The 26,579-nt window shown below is 40.0% G+C and overlaps 1 protein-coding gene across 1 annotated transcript; it reads right to left on the bottom strand.

The window, feature by feature from the left end:
* Positions 1 to 314: 314 nt before the first annotated feature.
* SERAC1 (serine active site containing 1) lies at positions 315 to 26,579 on the bottom strand. The gene is made up of 17 exons (XM_063124496.1): positions 26,540 to 26,579; positions 24,225 to 24,316; positions 22,695 to 22,731; positions 21,316 to 21,452; positions 20,647 to 20,736; positions 18,671 to 18,802; positions 17,089 to 17,210; positions 14,716 to 14,844; positions 13,898 to 14,011; positions 12,229 to 12,391; positions 11,521 to 11,671; positions 9,068 to 9,209; positions 7,438 to 7,538; positions 5,880 to 5,977; positions 5,075 to 5,257; positions 3,639 to 3,782; positions 315 to 2,157 (listed from the first exon to the last, which is right to left on the bottom strand). The coding sequence occupies exons 1-17, from the start codon at positions 26,545 to 26,547 to the stop codon at positions 2,018 to 2,020; spliced, it is 1,983 nt and encodes a 660-aa protein (XP_062980566.1). The 5' UTR covers positions 26,548 to 26,579; the 3' UTR covers positions 315 to 2,017.

Here is a 26,579-nt window from a genome sequence, read left to right as displayed (position 1 = left end):
ATGGGTGTTTCTCATCCAAGCAGCTTGCTTGTTACCCATCTTAACTTAGGACGTGCATATATTTGTCTACCCATTATCAGATGATGACTTGCATGTGTGAGTGAACTAGTATGAATTACCACATCAACTTACACAAAATACTTTTCACAGATTGGGTATAAAAGATTTCACACAATAGCTTTTGCACACAATCATATACATATTCAGCTATGAATCATCAAGTGTTGAGTAACCACTTGACAGATTTTTGTAGGTTTGATACAGATTTCGTGCTGTTTTACCTTTAGGTGCATAATGTTAAAACCAGTCAACAATAAAGACAAAATACATTTATTTATTTTTATGAAGTGCACCTGTTTTAGCAGCGTCTCCACCACTTAAACTTTTCTGATTCTATTTGAAAATATATAATTTTCAAATATACACACATAGTTTAGTTTATTATTGCACAAATATTACAGTATAAACCACATGCTATGCATGTGGGGAGGAACTGCATGCTTTATATGGCTCCAAAACTTATAAACAAATATTTTCTATAAAGGGCAACAGTAGCTGGTTATTACTGAGGGTTCCCGTTTTGCCTATAAATGGTATCTGTTACATATAGATTGGCTCAATTCAAATATCACAACATTAAGCCATAGTTGAGTTGAGTTTTACTAAGGCCTTCTGTAGCACAAACCATTTTATGTTAGCAGCTGGCAAATCAACGGCTTCTATGAATTATGGTTTGTCATGATTTCCAGATCTCAAATCATAATTGTGGCTATTGCCACTGCAGGTTGAGATAGATGGAATATAAAACAAGACATACTGTCTTCAGCAGCATTTTCCTGATGATCTGGTAAATCAATCCATGTTTTGGCATGATGTCTGAACTCAGGGCTGATCACAGAAGTGATTTTTCTAGTCAACTGTACTTGTATCCAGAATACTGAAATAGCATATAATTCAAAGGATTATAATTCAAAGTATCCCTTCTGCAATTTTGTCATTCTGAAGGTTATAGTAAAAATCGGCTGAGCTACTCAAATTATATTGCGATTAGACTCGTGCCCTCTGAAGTTTAAATAATTTAGGTGGTGGATATATTCTTAACTACTATAATGATAATGAAGGGTTAGAAGACTCCCTATATTCTGCCTTTTATGCGGCATAAAGCAATGATTTTGAAGTTTATTTCCTTCACACAGGACTCTGGTTTAAGACAGATAAGAGAAAAACCAGTCACCATGGGAATAAATGGAACCAGTCCTTTAGATAAAATATTCTACCTAATGTTTTTGTTACTGCTTTCCAAAGCAAATACAGAAGAACATTTGTAGCCTTGTTTTTTTGGCAAAACACAGCCTAGGTTTGCGGGTTTAGTTGTCGTGATACAATTTTCCTCCCAAATACCCCAGGTCTTTCTTTATCACGCCAATGTGTCTTATGGCAGCTCTTACCATGGCCTGGCATTTCTGCTCCAGAAAGGCTGATGGTTAAGGACATGTCCTTATTATGAGAGAACAGATGTATAATTTCAATACATTTAATGGCTTCAGTACACAGGAAGATTCAGCTTGTTTTCATTCCCTGACCAGTAAAAGCAGTAAACTGAAATGAATATAGGCCAATTGCAATATGAGTGGGGTGCACATGTGCCTTACTACAGGGAACAGCATAGCCTCCCAAGGGAAGGACGCCTTTTTAGGGTAAGTAGAAGCATTCCATTGTTTCTTATAGGAGTGTAAAGGTCAGAGCTCAGGCAAAGGCTACCTTACCAAATGCTGAACGAGATGTCTCTTGCATTTTACCCTTCCAGATACGTATATACAAGAAAGCTAAAAGAGAACAAAAGCTGTCATGGCTTTTCTTTGTGAGATGTATGGCACCATGCATCTATGTACTTTCATATCTTAAGTATACTCTAGAGGTTTGCTGCTAGGAGATGCCAAAGTCAGTCAAACTTTCAGCACAAAGGTTTGCTAGAATTACATGAGATATAAATAACAAATAAGCAAAGCTTTGCAATTCATCTGTTTCCCAGCTCTCTTGCTAAAATATCTTGAATAAACTTTAAGGTGTGTAAGTAAAGGAAAGAGTCCTTGTTCTTCGGTTTGCAAATATTCAGGTGGCTAACCTCTACTGGAATGAGCTCTCCTATGCCTATATCTGAAAAAGAAACAAAAGCCCAAAGTATTAAATACCAAGGAAAGGATGCACATTGTACAGTAACACCATTCCGTGTGATCTTGGTGAAGGTGCACATTTGCTATTTTACAGACAATTATCTCTGGACTAGGGCCATTTCTAATCATTGACAAGTTTTAAAATGTACCTTTGAACCAGATTTTAGATAGTTCATGCATGTAGTTAGGTCTGCCCCTTAAAAAAATGTGGGAACATCCCTGAAAATTTATATTAGTTACAGTAATACCATGATTTGCACACAGAAGGTATGTTGAGCAAGCCTAATATTGTTCTAGAGTTTCATGTGTAATTTCTGCAGTTGGAATGGCTTAACGTTTTAAAACCTAGCCATATCTTATGCAGTACATATTGGTAGGAATAAAAGAAAATCTATCAGGAGCTATTTGCTTTTAGAACATTATAGAAAATATAAACATGTGAGTATTGCTGTGAGACAACCCATAGCTTTAATTACAGATAACTACATGTAAAGGGGTAAAACCACCCTCCTACCCAACTGCTCCTGGAGAACTCTTATTTAATTTTATTACATTGGAAATTGTGGGCTACTACATTTTTATTATGCTACTGAAAATATTGATATAATTAGGGATGTGCTCCGCTTCTCCTCGAACTGGAGAAGCAGGAGCGGAGCGGGGGGCTTCGCCTACCCTTAAGGCGGAGGCGAAGAGGATTGGGGGGCCTGCGGAGCGTTGCGGATCGAGGTGAAGGCGGATCCTTCGCCTCGATCCGGAGCTCCGCCAAAAAGGTAAGTGGGGTTTACTTGGCCCTGCCGCAATGGCGGCAGGGCCCGGTAAACTCCCCTCCCTCCTCTCCCTTACCTGCGTCCGTCGGCGGTCCCTCGGCTTCTTCAATTGAGTCTGCAGCTCAACCAGGAAGTCTAGGCCGCACTTGCGGCCCAGACTTCCTGGTTGAGCCACGGGCTCAATTGAAGAAGCCGAGGGACCGCGGATGGACGCAGGTAAGGCCCCCCTCCCCCTTGGTCTCTGCAGGTAAGGGAGAGGAGGTAGGGGGCCTTACCTGGTGCCACTCCCATCCACTGTGGAGCTCCGATTCGGAGCCAGAGCTCCGCGGCGAAGAGGAACGGACTATGGGCAGAGCGGCACGGAGCAGGCCGATCCGAAATTTTCAGATCGGCCCGCGGGGCGGAGCGGGGGGTCCGTGCACACCCCTAGATATAATTAATGTTACAGCACTAAAATTATAAGCAATCTTCAGTGAGCGAGAGAGGAAGGACTTGATAGTTTTTTGGGGGAACCTCAGCTACAAGGATTGTTAAACTATCTTTGCATCAAATAGAAGTCAAACATTCATTCGTCTAAAATACTGATTTTTTCATACTACATTTTCTGTTGGCATTTGTTTCTGGGTTTTATACTATAGAACTCCCTTATCTTGCTAGATCAATACATTTTAAAAGGGGAATGCTGAGAATGTCAGACCTGCCGATTCCACTGGTACGACATGCAGACTCAGCATTCTACCAACTCGTGTTGGCAACATTTCTGCAAAACTCAATACAGGAAAGTTCTTTTCCTTGGCAAATGAGAGAAATTCATCATTCAGTGCTTTAAGGGCAGGAGAATCTGGAAGAACAAGAAAGAAAAGTAGACATGCATTTCTGATTGTATAAATTGTAATTATTCAAGCAAAGAGATGTAAGTGCTTGCAGTATTTCTCTGTCGAAGACACATTTTGGAAAAACACACACACCTCGACTTCTGTCCAGAAAGGCACATCCACAGTAAAGCCCCGTGTTTAAGGAACTAGTGCTAGTCTGGTACATGCAAACAACACTTAGATTATCATCTAATCCTAGATGACATGTTATGTACATAGCACTCCACAACCCCCATTTGTTTTAGTGGGGTTTGTAACTGATATTTGTATATGTTGCAAACACTTTCCTGTCTGTACCTACATAATTCTGAAAATTAAATGGCCCGCCCATAAAAGCCCATGTATGTCACAGGCAACCGGGTATAATAGCCATTTCTTCTCCCCAGGAATGACTGCAAACTGGCAGCGTTAGAGCAAGGGATCAATAGAGGAGAATTCTCAGCACACATTATTCAGGGGAAGAATGACAGTTAAGCTGCTATGAAACCAATATATGTTTGCAATGTGGATATACCCAAGCTTGTCTCCAGCTTCCTTTTGCTTTCCAATTCAATAACTATTTCATTCATTTAACATATAGCACTTGATTTCTACTATGTTCTCTCTCATCTTGCAAGGATGGGACTAAGGGGTACAGTGTTATGGGGGCTCTCTGGTCAGGTGGTGGTGGTGGGGAACTCCTGTTTGATGCCTTGACATTGTTCTGTGTGACACCACCTTGCCCCCACCTACACACTGTTTAATACTTAAATGAAACCACTAGGAGAGGTGAGCCAGGGATTTGGAGCTCAAGGTATCACGTGCAGATGACACCCAACTCTCTATTTCATTCCAGGAAGGCTATAGAGATCCTGAAGAGGTGCCTGGAGATGGTAATAGACTGGACGTGGGAAAACAAATTGAAACTTATTCTAGACAAGACCAAGGTGCTCCTGACCCAGAAACAGTCAAACAGTGTTGGATGGGGGAGCATGCTTCTTGAAAATGCAAGATTGTAGTCTGGGGGCTCTCCTGGACTCGGCTTTGGCCCTGGATGCCCAGATGTCAGCTTGGCCAGGTTGCCTTTGCATGGGTGAGCTTGGTGCACCAGTTCTCCCATTTCTGGAGATTACAGGTCTGGCCATAGCGACTCATGCCTTAATTACAACACAACCTGATTATTGTAATATGCCACATAATGGGAGTATGTTAATGGGGCCACATATTGGGAGTATATGCACACACCTGCACTCACATTATTGAATACAAAAGGGCATACCTTTGCTGAGTTCCTTGACTTCCATAGAAGGAAAGAGCAGAAATCTAACATTTATTGAGTATTCTGCCAGCCGGGAGCCATGATGAGGAACACTATAAAATACAATTCCCCGGGTGTTGTTTACAATGGAGTCCATTTCAGGGTCCCTGGAAGCATCCAATAGCATCTTCTTGACTAGAAGTCCTGACAAGAAATTTAGTCATGAAGTTGGAACAGTTATGGAATGATGCTTAAACCAATGTACAGGACAATCACATTCTTCCAAGGCTCACAGAGGAACTCACCATCTGGCTCTCCCTCCCTCCTCTTTTCCATTATAAAATTAACTTTAATATTTTTACTTGATTTAGGGCATGATCCATACCTGCATATGTGTTGCTGTGCACATGGGAAGGGACTGGCAAAGTTCTCAGTGGAGCCCTCTTCCCTCTCTCCTTCCTCCTCCTCCCAGCTGGCCCTCAAGCAGCAAGCCTCAGCTCAAGCTGGGTTTGCCAATGCCATAGCCATGTACACAGACCAGGATGTCAATTTCCAAATCTGAAATCCCACAAATGGCACAGCAGTAGCTAATGACAACCTAAGTATTGACCACATTCATGCAAAGGTCAGGAAAAGTCGTTGTGGACCTTTCCAATACTACATTCTATGAACTTTGAACAGTGGCTCTAGTGAAGCCTACACTAGGTAGCTTTGCATTGTATTTAAATGGAATCAACCTTATTATACCCAGTTTGTAAGGCTGAAATGTTTAAAATAACTGAATGGTTCATGTTAAAGTTTTAAAAAAAGGATTCAATTGACTTGCCCCCCATGCTGTGTGACAGCCATACAAGGGGCCTGTCTCCAATGCCAGCAGCTCTGAGTTTCTTGAGAAGCTCAATACTTCTATATGCCAGAGATTCCCTGCAGATTGAAAAGAGAGAAGTTAGCAGGAGATGCAGATGCAAAGGCCCCGTTCAGAAGACACCTTAAACCATGGCTTTAACCACAGTGGTTAAGCCAGAAAGCCAGGCTGTGTTCAGAAGACACCTTAAACCATGGCTTTAACCATGGTGAATAAAGCAAAAAGCCTTATACACTATGGTTAAAACCATGGTTTAAGGTGTCTTCTGAATGGGCCCAATAAGACAGTGGCTTTCAAACCAGGTCCTGGGGAACCCTGGGTGGGTCCCAAGAAGCTTACCAAGGATTCCTCAACAAATGGCAAACAAACTTCACTCAAACACAGCTGGCCTGGCTGGTGTCCCACATGAATTATATGGATTAAAATATGTCCAGAATCCTCTGCAGTATGGTGAGGTTCCGTGTCAAATGAACAGGGGCAATTTACAGACAAGCACAAGTGGAAAGGGATCTCTGAAAGTAGAATGTTTGAAAACCACTACAGGAAACAAAAAACTTAGGTTGTGCAAATTTATTGCAGGCAGCTGCTTAATACTGTGAAACTGGGTGCAATCCCAGATGCAGCCAGGCTGCAAAAACCCACTGAGGTCAAAGGGATTTAAGCAACATAGTTTTGTGTGGGTTTGTAGCCAGAGTTGACCCATATATTCAAACATGCTTTTTCAGCTGTTAAAGCTTCAAGAGACCTACAGGGATTTGTTCCTTCTCAGGAGCTAAAGGAAAACAGCACGTGAGATTGTACAACTCTACAGGTTCTCTAGATGTTGTCTCAAGGGTCCAGGGCATCATTATAGATTTATTCTTTAAAAGCTGGCATGCCTAAAAATAGCACTGCTATCTTTCTTGAATTGCTTGAGAGTTTACACAAGCTCTTCTCCTTAGTCTTAAGGTCACATAAGATTTTGCAGATTTCAATCTGCTAAACTGCAAGGCTGTGTGCCAGACTATTTGTTTTACTGTTTTATTGATATATGGTATGTGTTTTTGACTGATCACATTTTGCAATGCTGTGCCAGTTTGGGCCATCTAATAAAAAGAGACAGTGAATTTATAATGACTGAGAAACCTCTTTTTGTTTCTTTTAGCTGCCCAAGAAAGAAAAGTGAATTATTTATCTCTGTTCCTTCTTTCAGTCAGAGGCAATGGAAGTGTGTGCTGGGCTGTGGGCAGAACAGATCTCTTTGCCTTAAAAGAATGTAAAATAATAAGACATGTTGGTCCTGAGCAAATATGTTATGGCTCTCTTAATTTTGAATATACAGAATATGATTGGTCAGTTACTTTGGTCAAATGCAAATAAGATTTTTTCTTGCTTACAACATATACATCATTTATCCTGAAGACTAAAATAATACAAGATCCTTTACAAAACAGAAATGTCATGTCCTCCTCTGGATAATTGTGTATTTTTCACATGGTTTCTTGTTCCAAACCTCATTTTGTGCCATCAGTTAGTTTACCTGTAGCTTTCCACAGGGCATTTTGTTTTCCAGTCACTCAGGTGGGTGTCATATTCCACAGATATAATTCTAAGTGAAGGACAGTCGGATGCTAACCATGTCTATGTTTAAAAAACATGAAAACAAGTCAGAAAACAACTGAATTCACAAAACGTATTTGGGTTTCAGGCATTAAAATCATAACTAGCAGTCTATTTCCAAGTCAGAGAGTGAATCATAAAAGAAAAATGTGTTTACAGAACACATAGTTTTCTGACTGGGATGCCTTTCTGAAGAAATTTGCATAGAGATGTTTTTAATTGTTTTAATTTCAGTAACTCGGTGTTAGCATATGAGCTCCTCAACCCAAGAAATATATAGCGGAAGAGATCGTTTTCACTTGACCCTCTAGGAGATGTCCTTGTCACTCTGGATGGTTGGTTAGTTTTGCCCTCCCCCACCCCCGATTCAAAGTCTCTGCATCCTAAGTTACAAAACAGCTAACTATACAGGATATCATACACATGCTAAAAGAGGCTGGATTGTCAGCTTTGACTTTGACAGGACTCCTATGCCTTTAATAGCTGTGTGGAGCAGAAATTCAGCAGGTGATGCCTTTTTCAGCATACACATGCGTGTTTCCACTCCGTTCTACCTTGGGAAGAAATGCCTGAAAAGATAATATGTGAAGAAGCTGAATATTTGTGTTCCGAGGTTAAATCTAACGAAGTCAGACTTGAGAAGACTATACAATGAAGTATACAACATATTTGAAGTGATCTTGACATAGGAAAAGGAGGAAAATAGCAATGTGTAAACCTTCCAGAGAGCTTGTAAACAGTCCAGAGAGCATCGGCTATTGGGCAGTATAAAAATTGCAACAAATAAATAAATGGTAAAAAAAAAAATCTGCTTTAGCGTGCAACTATTAAAGGGTATTGAATTCCTGTGAAAATAAATTCAGCAACCTTCAATCCTGGGCTGAAGGAGAATCTTGAGCTAACATTAGCAAGGGAACTTTTCTGGTGAAACCTAAAGGTATTGTTACATTACATACATACAAAGTTGACTGCAAGTCTTAGTGTCCATCATCCCCCTCAAGGCAGGGCAGATCTGGCAAGACTTTTGTTTAATATTATCTGGATATTTCAAAGAATGCAGGGAAGACAAATTGCTCAAGCTTCTTCCCTCATCCCTTCCTCCTGCTGTGCTAATTCTTGATGCTGGGCTTGGTTAACTGTTACATCTGTGGTAATGGTTACCATAAGTAGAGCTAACCAGGGGTCTTGCTTGGTCCAGGAACGGAAACCAGTATTTAAAATTTAAGGTATGTAATAGCCATTAATCACATATGTATCCCACTCTTTGTTCAAAGTAACTCAGGATGTTATCTCATTTTTATCCTCAGAATGACCCCAGTGAGGAAGGTTAGGCTGAAGATTAAGGACTGCCCAAAATCACCCAGTGAGCTTCAAAACTCAGCAGGGATTTGCACCCAAATTTCCCTGGTCCAAGTCCAACGCTCTGTTCACTACTCCATGATAGCTCGGCAAGCTGCTAAAAGGAAGGCAATTGATTTTAGCCTCTATTTTATTCTTCTATTGTTAAAGAAGAAGCAAGTATCCAATGAGCACGATTACTGCCTCCATACCTTTGGCCAACATTCACTATAGTCATCCTCTGTATCCACTTCCTTGTCAGCTCCTGACTGCTCAATGTCCTGTTGCCGCCATGTTTTAAATGCTGCTCCCAAAAGGCCATGAACAAAAAGAACATCAGCTTTAATGGGCTCACTGGTGGTGGAGAGAAGTTGTAAAAGAAAATATTACTAGAAGCCTGCAGCTAAAGAAATTGCTGTCAAATCAATCTGTGAAATCCTGTCCCATCTCCCCCTTGTTTTTGGTCACCACCATTGTGTCCTTCTGGTTGCCTGGTCACAATGCTGCAGTAATGGCAGAACTCATCATTAGCAGCTTTTTTTTCTATTAGAGCCTAAACTTGAGACCTGGCAGCCACTTCTTTCAGCCACACTGTACTGTGATTAGCCTCCCTAACACTCCTAGTCCCCTCTTCCTTGCCCTCCATAGCACAGAGCGGATCTGAAGTGCGATGAAGTCTCTTCGAAGTCCCCTCTCTAGCTTCATTTGGTTTTGAGTTCCTTCTCTTCTGCCCTCTTTCTCAAGCTTACTCTGCAGCATTCCTTCAGCCTCTTTGCCTCTGGGCTCCCTGTCCATTAGCTCCCTACAGCCTGGAACCTATTCCTAATCCTCAGATTGCCTGGGTGAGCTTTTAATCCCAACAACTTTCCCTTCCCTCACAGAAGGAGACTGTAAATGATTTAGTTCCCCGAACAATTCATGCCAGCTCAGCTAATAAGTGTCAAAAGCTTCACTGCCACAATCACAATACCAATACCATATAGCTACCCAATGGTTGCAACACACTGTTAAGAGTCCTCTGTTGTCTGGAAGACTTGAATATTATTTGTCTGGAAGACTCGAATATTATGCTTTATGTAATATGACATTAAACACAGTGCACAATATTAAATATGTCTATGAATACTGATTCCTGTAATATTAATAATAATAATAATCAACTATAACAACATCTTACCCTCAGAGCCAATAAGACAAAACCAGGGAAAGTTAGGTATTGTGAGAAACTCCTGAACTTAATGAGAAGTATGTGTTAAGATTTTAATCCTATTAAATGAAATTTAGGAGTACCTAAAATTTCTCTGGATTGGAGCCTGTGACTAAACCAATAGATTGTAATGATTGCCTCTAGATCACATCTTATGTCCTGCTTATATCCTAAGAGGGAGTGATACAGAACAATTTAATTAGCTACATGTTGAGAGTTCTATCTCACCCTATTCTGCACTGAGTATTGTGCACTATCAGAGAATCAGTGGGGAATAAGTGATACAGGGCAATGGTAAAGGCAGACAAATTCCTCCTAAGGCCTTTGAAGAAACATTTTACAAGTACAAGCTTATTGGATGGATCAATGAGACAGAGTCAAATAGAGTAACTACACAGAAATTTCCTCTGGGATAATTTCTGTGAAGTACCTTTTATACATGTATGTATCTGTGAGAGATGCTACCTCCCTATGCTCACCAAAGTGAAATAAATAAATAAATAAATAAACCAAGCAAGCAAGCAAATTTCTGTTCCGACTGCCACCACACTGAGTTTTGCCACATTTTCTTGGCTGGACCAGGAGCATCCTTAAAATTTATGAAGCTGAACCCAGCAGGCATAAGCTATCATGGCAGAGGAAGACTGCAGGGAAGAAATCTCCGAAAAGGAGGCACACCACAAATGGGATTATTTTATTCATAGGTCAAAAGGATGGGGAGGGGGGACCTAATACAGAATATACACCCAAGGCTGAAGAGCCAGCACATTCTAATCTGAAAAATCCTCCCTTTTGATGAAAGCTTGTTATAATAATACACTGATCTGGTTTGAATGACATGACAGCTCACCATGCCTTAATTTACCTGCAGGGGTTGTCACATTGTGCTGGCCACCTGCCATTTTTGCTTGGCGCTCACTGGCACCAACTTGCCATGTCATGCAAATCCAAGGGGCAGGGATTGTTTGAGGGTAGACAACCCTCAAATAACCCTAAAACAAGCCATGGGTTATTTGTGGATTGTCTAATTCTCAAATAACCCCTGCTGCTTGGGTTCACATGACACAACAAGCCACGGGAAACCTAGCACAAAACAATGCCCCCTACTCGTAAATTAAGTTATAGTTGCTGTTGTGTCATGCAAATGAGGTCACTGAATTGGATTAATAAATATTTGTTCTTATTTAACCCATTGTTTTAAATTCTTGATTAGTTTTGAACAAGTCAATTTCAAACTATAGTTACTGAACCAGACTTGTTTCAATTATCCACAGTTAGTTTAAATGCAGCCATAGTCTTTGAGGCGATGCCAAGTCATTTTTGTCTGTGATGGGTAGACAAAAGTTATCAGAGTTATCTCTGATAACTCATGCACACATGGAAGTCATCCAGTGATTATTGCCATTATTGTCATTAATTAAGTAGCACAACAAAAGAGTATGAGCCTTCCCTCCTTACTTGGTTCGATATTGTGGATGTAAAAGATATACTCCATCTGGATACTTCTCCTGCACAGTTTCCCTGTCTAAGTTGGCCAAGGCTCTTGCTGCATGTGAGGATTCCATGACACGTGGAGACTTCATCATATCAGCTAGTACAGAAACCCAACCTAGCATTGAATCAAATTACACAAGTGGTTGTTACGTACTAAAATGACATACAATTTACTAAATATTCTCCTTCAAAATAACATGTGCTACTGTACAGTAGCAAAGAAAATAGACATACACAGTGCTTTTTGCTGAAACTTCTCTGGCAGTTCCCAGCTGGCTTGGAGATTGTTAGCTTCTTAGTTTACAAGAGACAGCAATCTGGGAGTCTGCTAGATTTTATTTCTCACGGTCATATTTTAAAGGTGCAGTGGAAGTGTTCTTATAGGACAAAGTCCAAAAGTTGGTAGGCTGCACTCACCCATAATAATGATCTTCTATGAAGATTATTCACAATATCAGCAATTGTTTCTTTTCACCCAGGTATTTACTTTAGGACTACCAGTTACCTTAGACACTCTTCATTCTCCGACTAACATGTCTACACCTCTTGAATTTTAAATTATTGCATGGCAGGCTGACTAAAAGGCAGAAACATTTTTTTGAACACCTCATTTTTCATCATTAATTCCTCCAATTTTATATTTTGCAAAGGCCAATAAGCATTGCCTATTACCTGCACTTGATATAGATAAATGAAGTCGTTCATCCAGTGCCATATTTCCAATTATGTGAATTATGCTTCTTTGTATTTTGGGGGAATCTCTACGAAGATGGTACAATTTCTGCAGCAGCTGAAGCCCTCTGTTTGATTCAATTTCATCACAATGACTAGGAACCTAAAATGTTTGCAGGAAATACAGCAATCGTCTGTAAACATCCAAAGTTATAAAGATCTAACATGAAATTATATGATAAACAAAGCAGCATTTTTTCCTCATTAAGAGTCACTCTGGAAACAGATGGAAAATTATACATTCAATGACATTCAAAATCTGAAATAACAATCACGCCATCCGAAAAATCTTTGACATCCTTTACAACTGAGTCTAGAAACAATGAAATTTAGGAAGAATGAATTTGGGCTTCTTTCTACACGTACTTTTTGTCACGATGTTTCAAGCTTCCTGTCGTAACGGCTAGGAAAAATATATATGCAAACATATTGGACTCTCACGATTCCAGGGAGAGTTCGTGGGCTGCACAAAAGCTTCTGAGCAGGAATAGGTGACTGGGCCATATGCAATGTACCAGTCATGATCAAGCTAACCTTAGTCATGATTATGGCTCAATGAAAGCAAGCCAGTTGTGACTATTTCCTCCATGGGTTTCAGCGGGACTTAGTCAGTGGTCAACAAAGCTTGAGTTGGCTCACTAGTCAATCTCATTGCTTGTGTTATCACTGAGCCCTTCTTTTTGGATTGTGAGCGGAGGTCTCCAGGAAAGGGAGGAGTGCTTGCCTTTTTTCTTTTTCTTTTGCCAAAGATGCAAATGGCATTTCACTGCTACTCCCTGCAAAAAGCCAATGAGAAGGGAGAGAAAAGAGGAAAGAAGAGTTTCCCCTTGCAGAAAGCACCAGTCATGTTTTACTACTGCTTCTTGCTAAAACCCAACAAGGAGGGAGAGAAACAACTGGAAAGTCTATTCTTTCCTCTCATTCTCTCCCTTCTCATGGGGTTTCTGTAGGACACAGAAGAGAACATAGCTGATGTTTTCTTCCAAAGCCTAGCTAGTAGGACAGAGGTATCCTCTCCATTCACTGTGCTTTTCTCCTGAGTGTTGAGCTTTTGGAGAATGCACTATTTCACTGAGAGTTCCTGAAAAAAAATTGAATTGAAGGGAGTCTACCCCGTCTTTCCTCGACAGGGAAAAAAGGAAACATGGTCTCGCTCTCTTCCCATCAATTTTTGCAAGATTTACTGGAAGTATCTGAGGAATATCTGATCATTTTATTCAACATTGTGGCGGAGAGTTCCATAGGTCATATCTTCAGGATTTTAAGAAAGGGAACATAGCTCAGATAGCCACTTTGTTTTGTCACAGGTTCCCTCATCCTCTGGTTTTAAATGGCCTCTAAAAACCGAGTTGCTTACATCCGCTTTTAATTGATAATGGTCTTGGTCTATGCTCAAGTCTTAATTAGCAGGTGATGCTATTTTAGTGTTGATTTTAGAATGAATTGTTTTTAGGTGGTTATTATTGTGAATTTGGTATTTGACTTTTTTGAATTGCCTTAAGAAGGCTGTTTTGGGATTTAAAGGTAGTATAATACTATCTACCTATCTAAATAAACAAATAAATAAATAAAAAAGCAGAAGTTTAATTTTGAGTTTCTGATAAATTACCTTGGAATGCTGCACTAAGGCTTGTAAACAGAAGAGCTCTACAGTCTTTGCAGGGATAGTACTGAGACTTTCGCAATAAGGAAGCCCATTTCCACCAAAACACCATAAGCCCCCCTGGAGGAAAAATGAATCAGAAATGAATTTCAATTAATTTCAAAAACAGTAAAAAACTTTTACAACAACAAGGTTTGTGTAACGTTTAAGGAGGAGGCATCATCATAGAGAGCGTCATCACACTGACTGAGGAAAAGGAATAAGGGCCCAATTTTTAGAGGTGTTGAAACTTCTCACTAGTTAGGAGTAATTAGCAAGGTGATGCCTCTTCCCACTAAATGGACAGACCAGCAAGACAGCAGCAGAGGCACTGCAGGAGGGGGCAGAGCTCCCTGCTATTAAACTTGCCTCCTAGACAACCTATTCAAACACTTGTATTTTTAAAAAACGCAAATACTAGTTTTTATGTTATCCTGACTCTTGACATCTGAAAGCAAAAATGAAATCCCATTGCAAGAACCTGTCATCCAAGGAGATAGGTTCAAGGAAGACCCATACCCAAAACATATAAATAAGTAGAAATAAGCAAATAATTGATGAGTAAGCTATCACTCCTACTGGCATAGAAGAGCCTAGAAATATTAGCAACCTACTGGCAGGTAGAATGGCTCCCAAGCTTATTTGGAATACAGTGCAGGTAAAAACAGACATAAAGATAAAATTATTTTATTAAACCTTTTGCCTTCTTCGGTAACTCAGAGGTGTCATAGCTTTTGATACAGAGTATTCCATTTATGCCAAACTCTTAGGTTTTCAGAACATACCTTTTGTGCAGCGATGGTCTGACTGCTTTCTCTTAAAGCCAAAGACGTGAAATACTGCACACATTGGTCAAGATCTGTCTGAGGTAAAGCTGCCAGCAGCAGCCGAAGTTCATCTTCTAAACAAGAAATCTTTACCATAAAGCCAAAAACACTTCTGTTAACATCTCTGGCGATAACAGACATCTTGACATTATGTGAGAACACGGAACAGTAATCAGTATATTCCCAAAAGTGATGTTAAGTCAGAAAGCTAGAGCGGTACCATTTCTGATGTGAACTGGTCAACTGTCTTTCAAATGGTCTCAGCTTCTAAAGCCCAATACAGCAGGGACCTTACAGTTTGTAAAGCTCAGTTGAAAACTTTACTTTTTTCTAAAGCTTTTAGAACTTGATTTTGATCTTACTTTTATAGTGTTAGTTTTATTGTCCCCTGTGCCTGTTTGGTACATTCCCTTCCCTTTCTTATTGTTTTATTATGATTGTATTAGAATGTAAGCCTATGTGGCTGGGTGTTGCTATTTTATTGTTTTACTACGTACAGCACCATGTACATTGATGGTGCTATATAAATAAATAATTCTTTAGGACATAATCCTATGCATATTAAGTTAGAAAAATGTTCTACAGCTCTCAGGATTCCCCAGCCAGCCATGCACGCTGAGAAATTGGCTCTTTCTGTTCCATCTCGACCCCTTGAACATGGATAGATAGGGCCACCTAACAATAATTGATTGTCACCACCAGGATATTGAAGTCAATGAGATGAAAATGCAAGGAGGTATGGGAGGGTGAGACAGTGGATACCACCACACCATTTTATAGATGTTGATACAGTGGACAAAGAGAGCAATAAGTTGGCAAAAGACGAGTTGGAGTTCAAACAAGATGCTCCTCTCAATGGACAGTTCTGGTATCCTGCAGTGCTGGAGGGGGACCACTGTGAGTAGCCAGAGGGCAACTGGGAAGACCTGTCCCTGAACCACTCCTGGCACATAAGCACACGCTGGTGACTGAAGAACTTGTGGAATGGCCAGTCCCCCCTGTGGCTCATTTCACAGAGAAGATTGCAGCAGTAAGAGGCCAAGTTAGGTCCCCTTCTATCCCCCGCCATAACCACCAATAGACAAAGAGTGTTGGTTTCTCTCCTCAAATTACTCTTTTGGTTCCAAGCACCATCTCCAGTAGGCAGAGCTTGGAGTCAGGCAGTGGCAGCTCCATATGCTGTGGGGAACAAGTTGGCAGACAGGGCTTCACGCTGCAGCTCTGGGAAGGCCTGCCTACAGCTAGTCCCAGGATTTGCCATATCTGCCCTTGGAACCTTTGTGCGTACCCTTTAACCACATTACCAGGAGCAAAGTAACAGAGTGCAAGTTCATCAGTATTGTACTATCCAGGACAATCCCTACCGCTCTGTACTTCCCATGCAAGGCTAGCACAGAAAGACATGCAACACCCAGCCTGGAAGAGCAGACTGTTGCTTAGTTTCAATGTACCCTACATTTCATTTAACTGACTGAGTTTAACCCTTCCAGGACAGCTTGCTGACCCCAAACCTGAGCAGCAGTCCATTTTACCTAGTTCTTGAGCTTCACTGATTCTTCACCTTACTTCTTCCTCAAACCATTTATTTATTTATTTATTTATTGCATTTATATCCCACCGTTTTTCCTCCAAGGCAACATACATAATCCTCCTCCTCTCCATTTTATCCTCACAACCACAATCATGTTAGGTAGGTAGGGCTGAGAGTCTGTGACTGGTCCCAGTCACCCAGTGAGCTTCCATGGCAGAGTGGGGATCAGAACCCGGATCTCCCAACTCCCAGTCTAACACTATAACCACTACACCACACTGGTATCAAATAACTCTGCTGCTCCTCATCTTTATAGACTCACTCAGGTCTGTGTTCTGTTCTGTTGTTCCTTCCCATTCCTGCTCTGGACATTTGTCTAAGGACATCAGCTCATTCCTGAAGTGGTGCATGGGACTCAAGGAGGCGCATGTCTCTCTGTGTAGCTACACTATGATGGAATCCATAGCTGTTGATCTTGGTATTTGCCAAGTCTCATCTTCACCTGTCATTTACTGACTACTCATTCCTTTTATGCCAGACTACCCCTTGTTCCTCCTCTGAGATTTAAGTCCTGATCCTGTACTTAGTCACCAACAGCAGCAAGGACTGGATAAAGAAGGCTACCAACAACTTAGAAAATGTCAAATAAAAACTCCTAGATTTCAATATTATGTCTATTGACACAGATGGAAATGTCTATTAGCTATTAACTTAGGCTAGTTACCACGGGCATTAGCTCTCCAAAACTTCCATGAAAAGATGTTGCTGGAAAAAAGATCTCTGGATTTTATTATACGTACATCTCTTTGTTTTGGTAAAAAACGGGGTGGCAGGAAAAATCGAAGGTCAACATCTTTACTTCGAGCTAAACCAATTGCAGTTCTCTGATCAATGGATTGGGCAGCTGTCCTATATTGATAATCTGCATTAGAATAAAACAGAGTTAGAATTCTAAGTAATTTGAATTATTTCCCTCTATTTATAAAGTTTTTATAAAGACCAAACAAGCAATACATTTTTGCAATTAATAAAAGTAAGTAAGGACATATAGTAATTCACAGTGGAGGAAGAATTAGGGAATGGGGAGACTTTCTATCCCCCCATTTGGAAGGAATTGTATGAACAGAAGTGGCAAACAGATGTAAGATAATAAACATCATTGACTTTTTAGGGGTAGAACAGTGAGAGGGGAAAAAATCCAGGTGCAACCCTAACACTAAACCATAGTGTCTGCATTTAGTATTTTAAAAATGAACTTGTCAAATGAATCTTCAAAGATACAGACATTGGACCTTCACAGGGATGGCAATATAATCTTTACAGCACTGGACTTCAGTGAGGGGGCTATGGCTAGAAGCAAGCTGAACTGTCAAAATCTGTACTTTCAGCAATAGAGAGCCTTCTGTCAAATGTTTAAGCAAATAGCAGTAAACCCAAAACGTTCCTTTTTTTTTCATTAAAGTTCATGGTTAGACAAGCTCTGGGATTACACAGTCCCATGGCTCAGGAGCTTTCCTAAGCAGTCTCCTGTGGGCTAGCCTAGCGACTGCACTTAATAGCCTTAAAATCCAGGCTTTTGTATACTATGCTGTCCAGAACCTGGATGAAAACCAGATGAAATTTTGTGAGGGTAGTTAAAAGCACACCAAAAAAGGAGATGCTTTTTGATAACAACACAACTGTAAAAGAAATTTTAAAAGACTGTTTTAATTCTGCTCTAGTTGCAACTCACAAATGGTGAGTTATGCTCCAACTTAAAGTGGATCACATCATGGCAACACCATTTCCTTTTCTTTTTTCCAAGATTTTGAGAGCAGGAGAAAGATGAAGAAAAATCAGCAGAGAGACAGAAAGGAGGAAGGCTGACAGGTTTGCTAAAAAAAATTAAACAGGATCCCTAGTTGAAGGCTGAGGTAAAAGGAGATGCCAGAGGTGAAAGGGCTGCAAAGTATTGCTTTGAAGGAACTGTGATGTTCCTAGTGTATCAGAAATCTATCCAGTGTTGGCTCATAGCTGTGACTATAATCTGGATTTGACATTACTAACATTAAACAAAAATTGAGGCTCCAATTCACGTGCTCCACTGAAATGAATGTGCTCTTGCAGTGCTTCCATTTATTCAATAAGCAGCTTTTGCCAACCTGGTGCGCTCCAGTTGTTTTGGACTATGATCCCCAGCATCCCTGACCATTGACCATGCTGGCTGGGCCTGATGAGAGGTGAAGTCCGACACGTCTGGAAGCTGCAGCAATAAGAGCTATGCAGGAGAACTTTCCAATATTCTGAATCTATCTGTTGGCCAAATGGTTCTTTTCATAGCAGTATTTGGGAGTGAAAGGTCATGAGTAAAAACACTGCAGCTCTCCTGACAGAATACATTACCGCGCCAATAATGATTGGAGGCCACTTCCTGCACAGCTTGTAATCGGATTGCTTTATCTTCTGACTGGCATCTTTTCACAAGGAGCCACAAGGCACACTCATGCTCTTCTGCATCGAATGTACTGAAGCGTTCTTTATCCCAAAAATAAAACAACATTTTCAAATGTTTATAGTTGCTTTACTACACCTCTTCCAGAGCAACATTTTTAAAGCATGCTATATAAGAGATTGCATTATTTCATGAGCAACACTGCAGCAGGGACATGAGCTAAAAGTGCAGCAGAAGAGAAGAAATGACTCCGTGAGCTGTATACTAATCAAATAATTGTTCCGTATTTCCGAATACATTATCTATACATTCTGCTTAAAAGTGCTGAAAGTGATTCACATACTTTATTTCAACGTCCTTTATACCAATCATGTCAGGCAGGTCAATATTATCTTTCTCAATCTTGCAGACAGGAAGCTGAGAAATAATTAGCCACTAGGTTGGTCCAAGCTCGTACATCATTCCCACAACCTCTGATTAGGCCAACTGGAGATTGTTCACAGAAAATGGAAGCAGCTTGCCCACACTGCACATCCCATCAAATTCCATTAATTGCCACCGTGATGTGTGAACTGACCCCTATTGTTGGGTTTTTATTGTACTGTGGTCATATTTTAAAATGATTTGCATGACTCATAGAAAACCTGTTTATAAAGCATCTAATAAATATAAATAACAAAGATATAATTCTTTTGAAAAATAACACATAAGCTCCATGACCAGAATTAGTGAACAAAGATTACAAAATAGGAATAAATGGAGTAAGCATCTAACAGTCAGTTTTACATTTAAGTAGTAAATATATTGTGGAATGGCCTGTGGAAGAGATTCGTCAACTTAAAACTCTCTCAGAGTTTAAGACAGACATAAAGACTAGTCTGTTCTGGCAAGCCTACCCAGATGAATTTTAATCTAAGAATTTTAAGATGTCGTGATTGTTATTTTAATATTGTATCAGTTTTATATGCTCTTTTAATCAGTTTTATGTATTTGATTTATATTGTATTATGGTATTTAATGTTGTTCCCTGCCTCAATCCAGAGGGTGAGGTGGGTAACAAATAAATAAATATATTATTATTGAAGTTGTAGTTGTTGTTGTTGTTATTATTATTAAATTTGCTCAGGACATTGATTTCAATGGGAAGTTCTTTCCAGTAAGAATGATTAGGGCTCACAGCCTCCATCTCTAACTGAAAACCTACAACTTCTTTGATGACAAAGGTGATTTAAGCACAGCAGAACATTAACTAGCAGCTGGCAGATTTAGAGGATACTCCAATAACTGCAGTAATTGTGTCACATTATAAGGGCTCAGTGCTTTGTAGGATTAGGTTCATTGTAACCTTTATCAGGCTAGAGTAGAATTGATGCCTTTTTTTCCTGACAGAGAACCTTTGTCTTTGTCATGTGCAGGACAAGCAGAAATGTAATGGGTTTCCAGTATGACGTTGCAGTGATGGGGAAAGCTGAATCTGTTTACTTTCTGCCTGTCATGGAACTGTCAAAGGTACAGAGCTTCTGCTGTGAAAAAGATGGAAATCTGAAGTTGAAGCATGCAGACGAGACAGAAGTACAAATACAAATGCTATGAAAGAGTGCTATGCAAGGTCTTTCTATTCCAGGTCATTGTAACCAAGTGGAGAAGCTGCACATAGAACCCAATAGGCAAGGTGACCACACGAGATAAGGAGTCTATGGAACAGAAAAGCAAGAAACTGCATTTGAACTGAATGGGGTAAGCAAAACAAATCACATTACAGTAGGCAAAACAGCAAGGAAGCTAGAGTCTAAGTCTTCACTATCATGCCTTACTTTGAAGTACTCAGGGCATCCACTGGGCACTGCCAGAGACAAAGTGCTACATTAGATGGATCATTGACCTGACCTAGCAGTTCTTAACTTCTAGCAGTTTCTATCAGACTTACCATCAAATGGTCTTCGGAAAATTCTAGCATTTGTTTCTAGAATTTTCTTTGCTGCTCTATGAAGTTCCTTTCTCACTTGATAAGTAATCCCTATAAAAACCAATGCAGATTTAGTTAGGGTCATAACAATACACGGATTTCCTGTTATATTGAGTATGAGAATGTCTCTTGTATCCTTCTTCATACTGAAGCCTCCCTCTCCCATAGAAAATCTCTGGGCTCTGAGACAAAACCTGTCAGCTAGGAAAGGAGCATTATTGACACCGGTGGCCAGCTCCCAGATATGCTTAAGGTTTTGCTGGGGCTTGGCTACTTGTCATGGCATGTGGGAATGGGGGGAAAGAGGTGTAACATCAGCAGAACATTCTTGAAAGTTGTCCCAAGGATCCCATTTTTAAAATATTCAATTAGAAGAGAGAAAGGATTCATCAACTGAATTTAAAAAAGAATATAGGCAAAACCCTGGCCCCAATGGAAAAAGGTTTCTCCAGTAATCTCACAAATCCAAGTGAGTAGTGCCCTTTATTAAATACCCAGAATGCAGATGTTACTTTTCCAGGTTTTACTTTACTTTTACTTTACTTTTTATAAAGGGATGTTATAATCCCTTTTTTCAAGCTGCTCACTTGAATTCTTTCTAATTAAAGCAACAACCCAACGGTTTCTTACCTTGATATTCACTTGGATCTAAAGAAACTGTTTGTAAATAAATGTAGGACTTTAATTTTTCTTGCTGTACCACTTGGGTATCAAAAGAGAGTAACTTCCTTAAAGCCAGAACTTCATATGTAGCAAAGATACAACCACTTAAAAAAGAAAGATAGATATCAGTACAGTATTAATGTACAAATGTAAACTTGAGCTCTCTTAGGGGGAAGTTGAAACCATCTCAGTGTACGATGTCTGAATTTTAAACGTAACAGCCTGGTTCAGACATCATAATGCTGGTTCAACGAACCATGTTTGACCAGCCCAGGAACGCAAAGTTATCTTGATTTCTTAAGCCATCATTTCCTTGTAACATCTTGAACCAGATAACTTTAATTGAAGAGCTCCCTCCAAACCATGATCAGATCTTAACTAAGAGTTAGCGAGCCCAGAACAGTGAAATCATGCAGAGAAGCAGCAGACAGGCTCATCTGTCAATAAGCGGTTTGGGGCGTATAGCCATATTCAATTAATTAATTAACCTTGTAGCATACTAGCAGCTCTCTTAAAGCACACAGTTTGGGAACTACTGATACATGGTCTCCAATATAAAAAAATAGGGAAGACAACATCCATACTGGCAGTAGTGAAGCAAGACGGGGCACAGAAGGGGACAAACCACCTGCCATTTCCCCCTTCTTATTCCCAAGCCTCAGCATTCTTGCATGAAGCCACATCAAACCTTTTGGAATAGCATCCATAGTATTAAGTTGCTCCCAAACATGGAGGCCAAGGGATAGTCACAAGGCTGGAAGAATTTCTATTTCAGCACATTCTACCCAGTTACATTGTCACAGTGTTCATTGCCCCAAGGTGTGGTTGGCAACACCCAGCTTACACACTCCTGAAATGAGCATAAAAAGACCTGATTTTCTTTTAAATGTCAATTTTGACACTAGAAACAAAATGGAAAGCCGAAAAGATGCCCAGCTCAACTGTTTTTCAGCAGTCATGATTTCTAAAGTACAATTATTAAGATTTTTCAAGGGGTGACTCAGTTGTCTCACATTTCAGGGTGCCAATTTTCAAACAGTAAATTAAATGCAACAATTGAGCATTTGTATCTTTAAAAGCTCTGTATATTTTATACAATATGCTTGCTCATAATTTATTTCTGAAGTGATCTTCAGTGCTGGGTAAGTCGCCTAACCATGCTTTTTAGACCAGGTGATTATACATGGTGTGCTACAGACACTTAAAGTGACATCTGAAAAATTAATACTCCACATTTAGAAGTTCATTGCCACTATTTTCAGGTTATATATATAAAAAAGGCAAAGATCGTACAACTACAGTTTTAACTGTATAAACTAAATGGATTCTTGCTAGTTAAAACTTACCCCAGAATAAGTGAGCCAGTTAGCTTTGCAATTTTCCCTTAAAAATTAAAAACTCAGGGTCACTGTATATGCAAAAAGGCAGTTTTCAGTATAAACATATTAAAGTACATTATTACATCAGAAATAATGGGTTCAATACTGACTAAATTAATTGCACTTAGATCTTATTGAATTCAACGTGAAAAGTTAGAACTCAAGTACAACTAATTTACAGCACAATTCTGTATTTGTCTACTCAGATGTAAGTCCCATTAAGTTAAATGGAGCTTACTCCTAGGCAAATGGGTATGGGTTTACATCCTTACTCTGGATCCAAGCTAATGTTTTTAAAAAGATGCAGTAAAAGGGTCTTACCTAGGAGTAAGACCCATCAAACTATTTCTACTACTTCTTCTTCTTTTTGGGCTTGTTTCAGATTAGATTGCACAGCTATAATCCTAACTGGGCCTTATTGCCTTACTTGGCAATAAGGCCCACTGAATTTAGTGGGACTTACTTCGAAGTAAACTTGCACAGGATTGGCTCTGCATGTACTTCATTGTTTTTACACGTATGTGCTACTTTCACCATCATCCTGACAAGTTTTAAATAACTAATAATGGCTCATATATTATTCTAATTCTAAACGGGCTACACCACCAGAAGTTATTCATTTATACTGCAAGAGCAGAAGACTATGAGAATCAAGCTGCATTAAGTGGTTTAACTTTTACTGATGGCACTGATCAATGTTGTCCAACTTTTCCCCAGATGGCTATGGTTCAACAGCATGCGATAGAAAGGTAAACCTATCCATCATTAACTTTCTGTGTTCAGGAACAATATTTAAGCAACTCTGTTTTAAAAATACTGTTTAATTCAGTAATACCCATATTATGAATCAGAATTCACCAGAAAATTGGTGAATCAGAATTCATGAGATGGTTACAGTAGACACAAAGAGATAATGAGTTTGCTGGTAGGAGGTGGTAGGTGATGAAAACCAAGGACCTAATTGTCAGGTGTGGCACCAACACATAGAACTTGATCAAAGGCCAAATTCCCATCCTTTGTCATTACAGTGTACACAATGAGATATACCCATGCCCACACAAGCATAGCGATGAACTCATTGATGTTTCCCATGATATGTGCATTTCCTGTTTCAGAACTCAGAATAGGAAAATCCCAATTAAAATAGAACTGATTGTGGCTAATTTATCAGCCATTTAGGACACAATCCTACGCATGTTTACTCAGAAAAAGTCCTACAACTTCCAGTATTGCCGAGCCAGCATTGCATGGCTAGGGAATCCTGAGAGTTGTAAGACTTTTTTCTGTCTACATAGAATTGCACCCTTATTGTTTTAAAGAACTCCTCAGCAATCCTATGGAACTGGAATAGACTATCTCATGCAACATCCCTAGATAGACGAAGAAATTACCTGCAATCAAACTCCCACTGATGACCCCCACCTAGAACGCCATTCATCTGAGGAAAAATACATTGATGTGTTTCCCTTAGGCAAGTAATAATAGAATTACACTTACTGATATCTTTCCAAGACTTGTGAGTTTTCCGGGCCGTACCTAAAGTTCCTATCTTTCTACAGCAAATCCCACAATAAGCAGCCAGTGACATTCTGTAAAGATATAATATAGTGAGTTAGCAGATCAATCTACAAAGTGTTTTGTCTTACAGTTTAGTCCCATTTGCGAGCTGTTTGTGATTGCCCTAGCCTAGACAGTGTAGAAACTGCATAATGTTGTTCAGGAAACATTTGAATTCTGTCTTGGATGCCCATTCACTAGGATTCTATATACCATGGGAACTCAAGATATATGTTGTAGGGGCAGAACACGAACTGATGCGTGTGGAAAACCTTCAGTTCCCTTTCAAACAGCATAAGGAATTACACCACATTTCCCAAACTTCTGATAGCTGAGGTAACTTTTTTCTGAATTACAACTGGAGATTGTTTAAGTTCACACTTATACACCCCAAAGGTTTAGTTTTAGTACTCAGGTGCTTTACATTGAAAGGCTGCAAGCTTAAAAAGTGGCTCATGCACAGAGAGAGAGAGAGATAAAATAGACAACCCACTGTGAGAGTGGGTAATTCTGCTGTGTCTCTGCATAAGGAATGACTAATTGATCCAGTGCAAACATACAGCAGTTACCTTAGCAAAGCTGATTAATTAGAAGAAGTCAAGGTTAGAGTAGTGAATTATGCAGATTCTAAGCAGGGAACTTCCCCTAAGAATGGGAACTTTGGGCTCACAGAACCCTTTGTTAACTTAAAGTAATGTATTTCTTGCTCTACTATACCCCAACACATAGTTTTCAATTACTAAAAACATAATGAAGAATACTTGGAGACAAGACCCTTTCAATACTTTTCATTGAAAGAATAATATATGGGGCTAGACTGTAATGTGTAATGGGCTTTATCGCATTTTTATTAACTTTTCCACTAAGTGAATGGTCATATGTTCTGCAAACTAGAGCCCATCCTGTCATAGTCCGCATCTTTTTTATTTGTTTATCCTCTCCAGAATTGAAAATTGTTAATTCTAAACAAGTTTACTTGTAAGAAGGTGCCATTCATTCAGTAGTGTTATGTCAAGTCCATATGCTATATCATTCTATGACTTTCCATTTTATACGACACACACACGCATAGCAGGTTAGTCCACTTTAAAAGAACAGGAATCATTATAACGTTATCTAGTACATGCAGCACAGCAGAACGCTTAAATTCACCCAATAAAACAACTGAATACAGAAACATGTCCTCCCTCAAATGCTCTATGATGCAATGGAAGTTAACAGGAAAGGAGCAAATGGGCCACATCCATAGGTGTGGTGCCATCACTGAGAAAATCTGATCCTATGTGCCTGCTTGCTGTACTTCACATGGTACGAGGACCATAAAGAAAGATCTTCAATGTAAATGTTTCAAGAGGTATTTGGGCGGGGATGATCCTGAAGGCTTAGCTGCTTGTGCACTTTCACAAGTGAGCACTGCATAGCCTGGAATATGCTATATATGATTGTCATATGTAAGATACATAATGGAAAAGACAATTAAAATGTAGATATTTCATCCCATGCTGGCAGGGAATTATGTGAGTTGCAGTCCCAACACATCTGGAGGGTGCCAGATTGGGAAAGGCTGTCACACACAGTATCTGAGAAATAATCAAAAACAAAACAAAAGGGGAAGTAAGCATAGCTTGTGGAAATGGCCCTTGATTTCAAGGCAAACAAAACTGCCTGAACACTGCACATCGTTTTTGCAGTTGTTTGCATCAGCCCTGGAAACCAGATTAACTACTCTGCAGTAAGTGATCCTGACAACACATCCAGCTATGTGGGAGTGGTGGGGTGACTAGTTTTGGGTTGTGTATAATGACATTAACCAGAAGAACAATTTTATGCAGGTTAGCAGTGAATGACTTCTAAAGTATACTCCCATACAGCACTACCAGAGACATATTTCATTTAGAAGTCAGCTTTACTGAGGTCAAGGGAGCTTGCCCGCAAATAAGGTCCTATCCAATGTTAGCCTAACAAGTCCCATTCATGTCAATGAATCTACTTGAAGTAGGGCTAACAGACCGGAATATCGCCCGTGCTCTAAAAACTACTTGTTCCAGACTGTGGAGGGAGTCAGGCCCATAACTATTATACGAAGGCGACAATAGCCACCGGTGACCGTCTGCAACCGTCCGCTAAGTGGATTCCGCCCAGAATGGCTTCGCTTCGTTCCCTCCGCCCAGAATGGCTTCCCCACCGCACGCGAGGATTGGCCAGGAGCTCCCGCCTCCTCTCCCGCGTTACCTTTCCCTCGCCCCCTCCCCTACCTGTCCATCTCTCTTCCCCGTCCCAGCTGCCAACGACGAA

The sequence above is a fragment of the Elgaria multicarinata genome, chromosome 4 (genome assembly GCF_023053635.1).
Source record: "Elgaria multicarinata webbii isolate HBS135686 ecotype San Diego chromosome 4, rElgMul1.1.pri, whole genome shotgun sequence".
Lineage (NCBI taxonomy): Eukaryota > Metazoa > Chordata > Lepidosauria > Squamata > Anguidae > Elgaria > Elgaria multicarinata.
The sequence above is the reverse complement of the archived record's forward strand: the minus strand, read 5'-3'. Positions and strand labels throughout refer to the sequence as shown.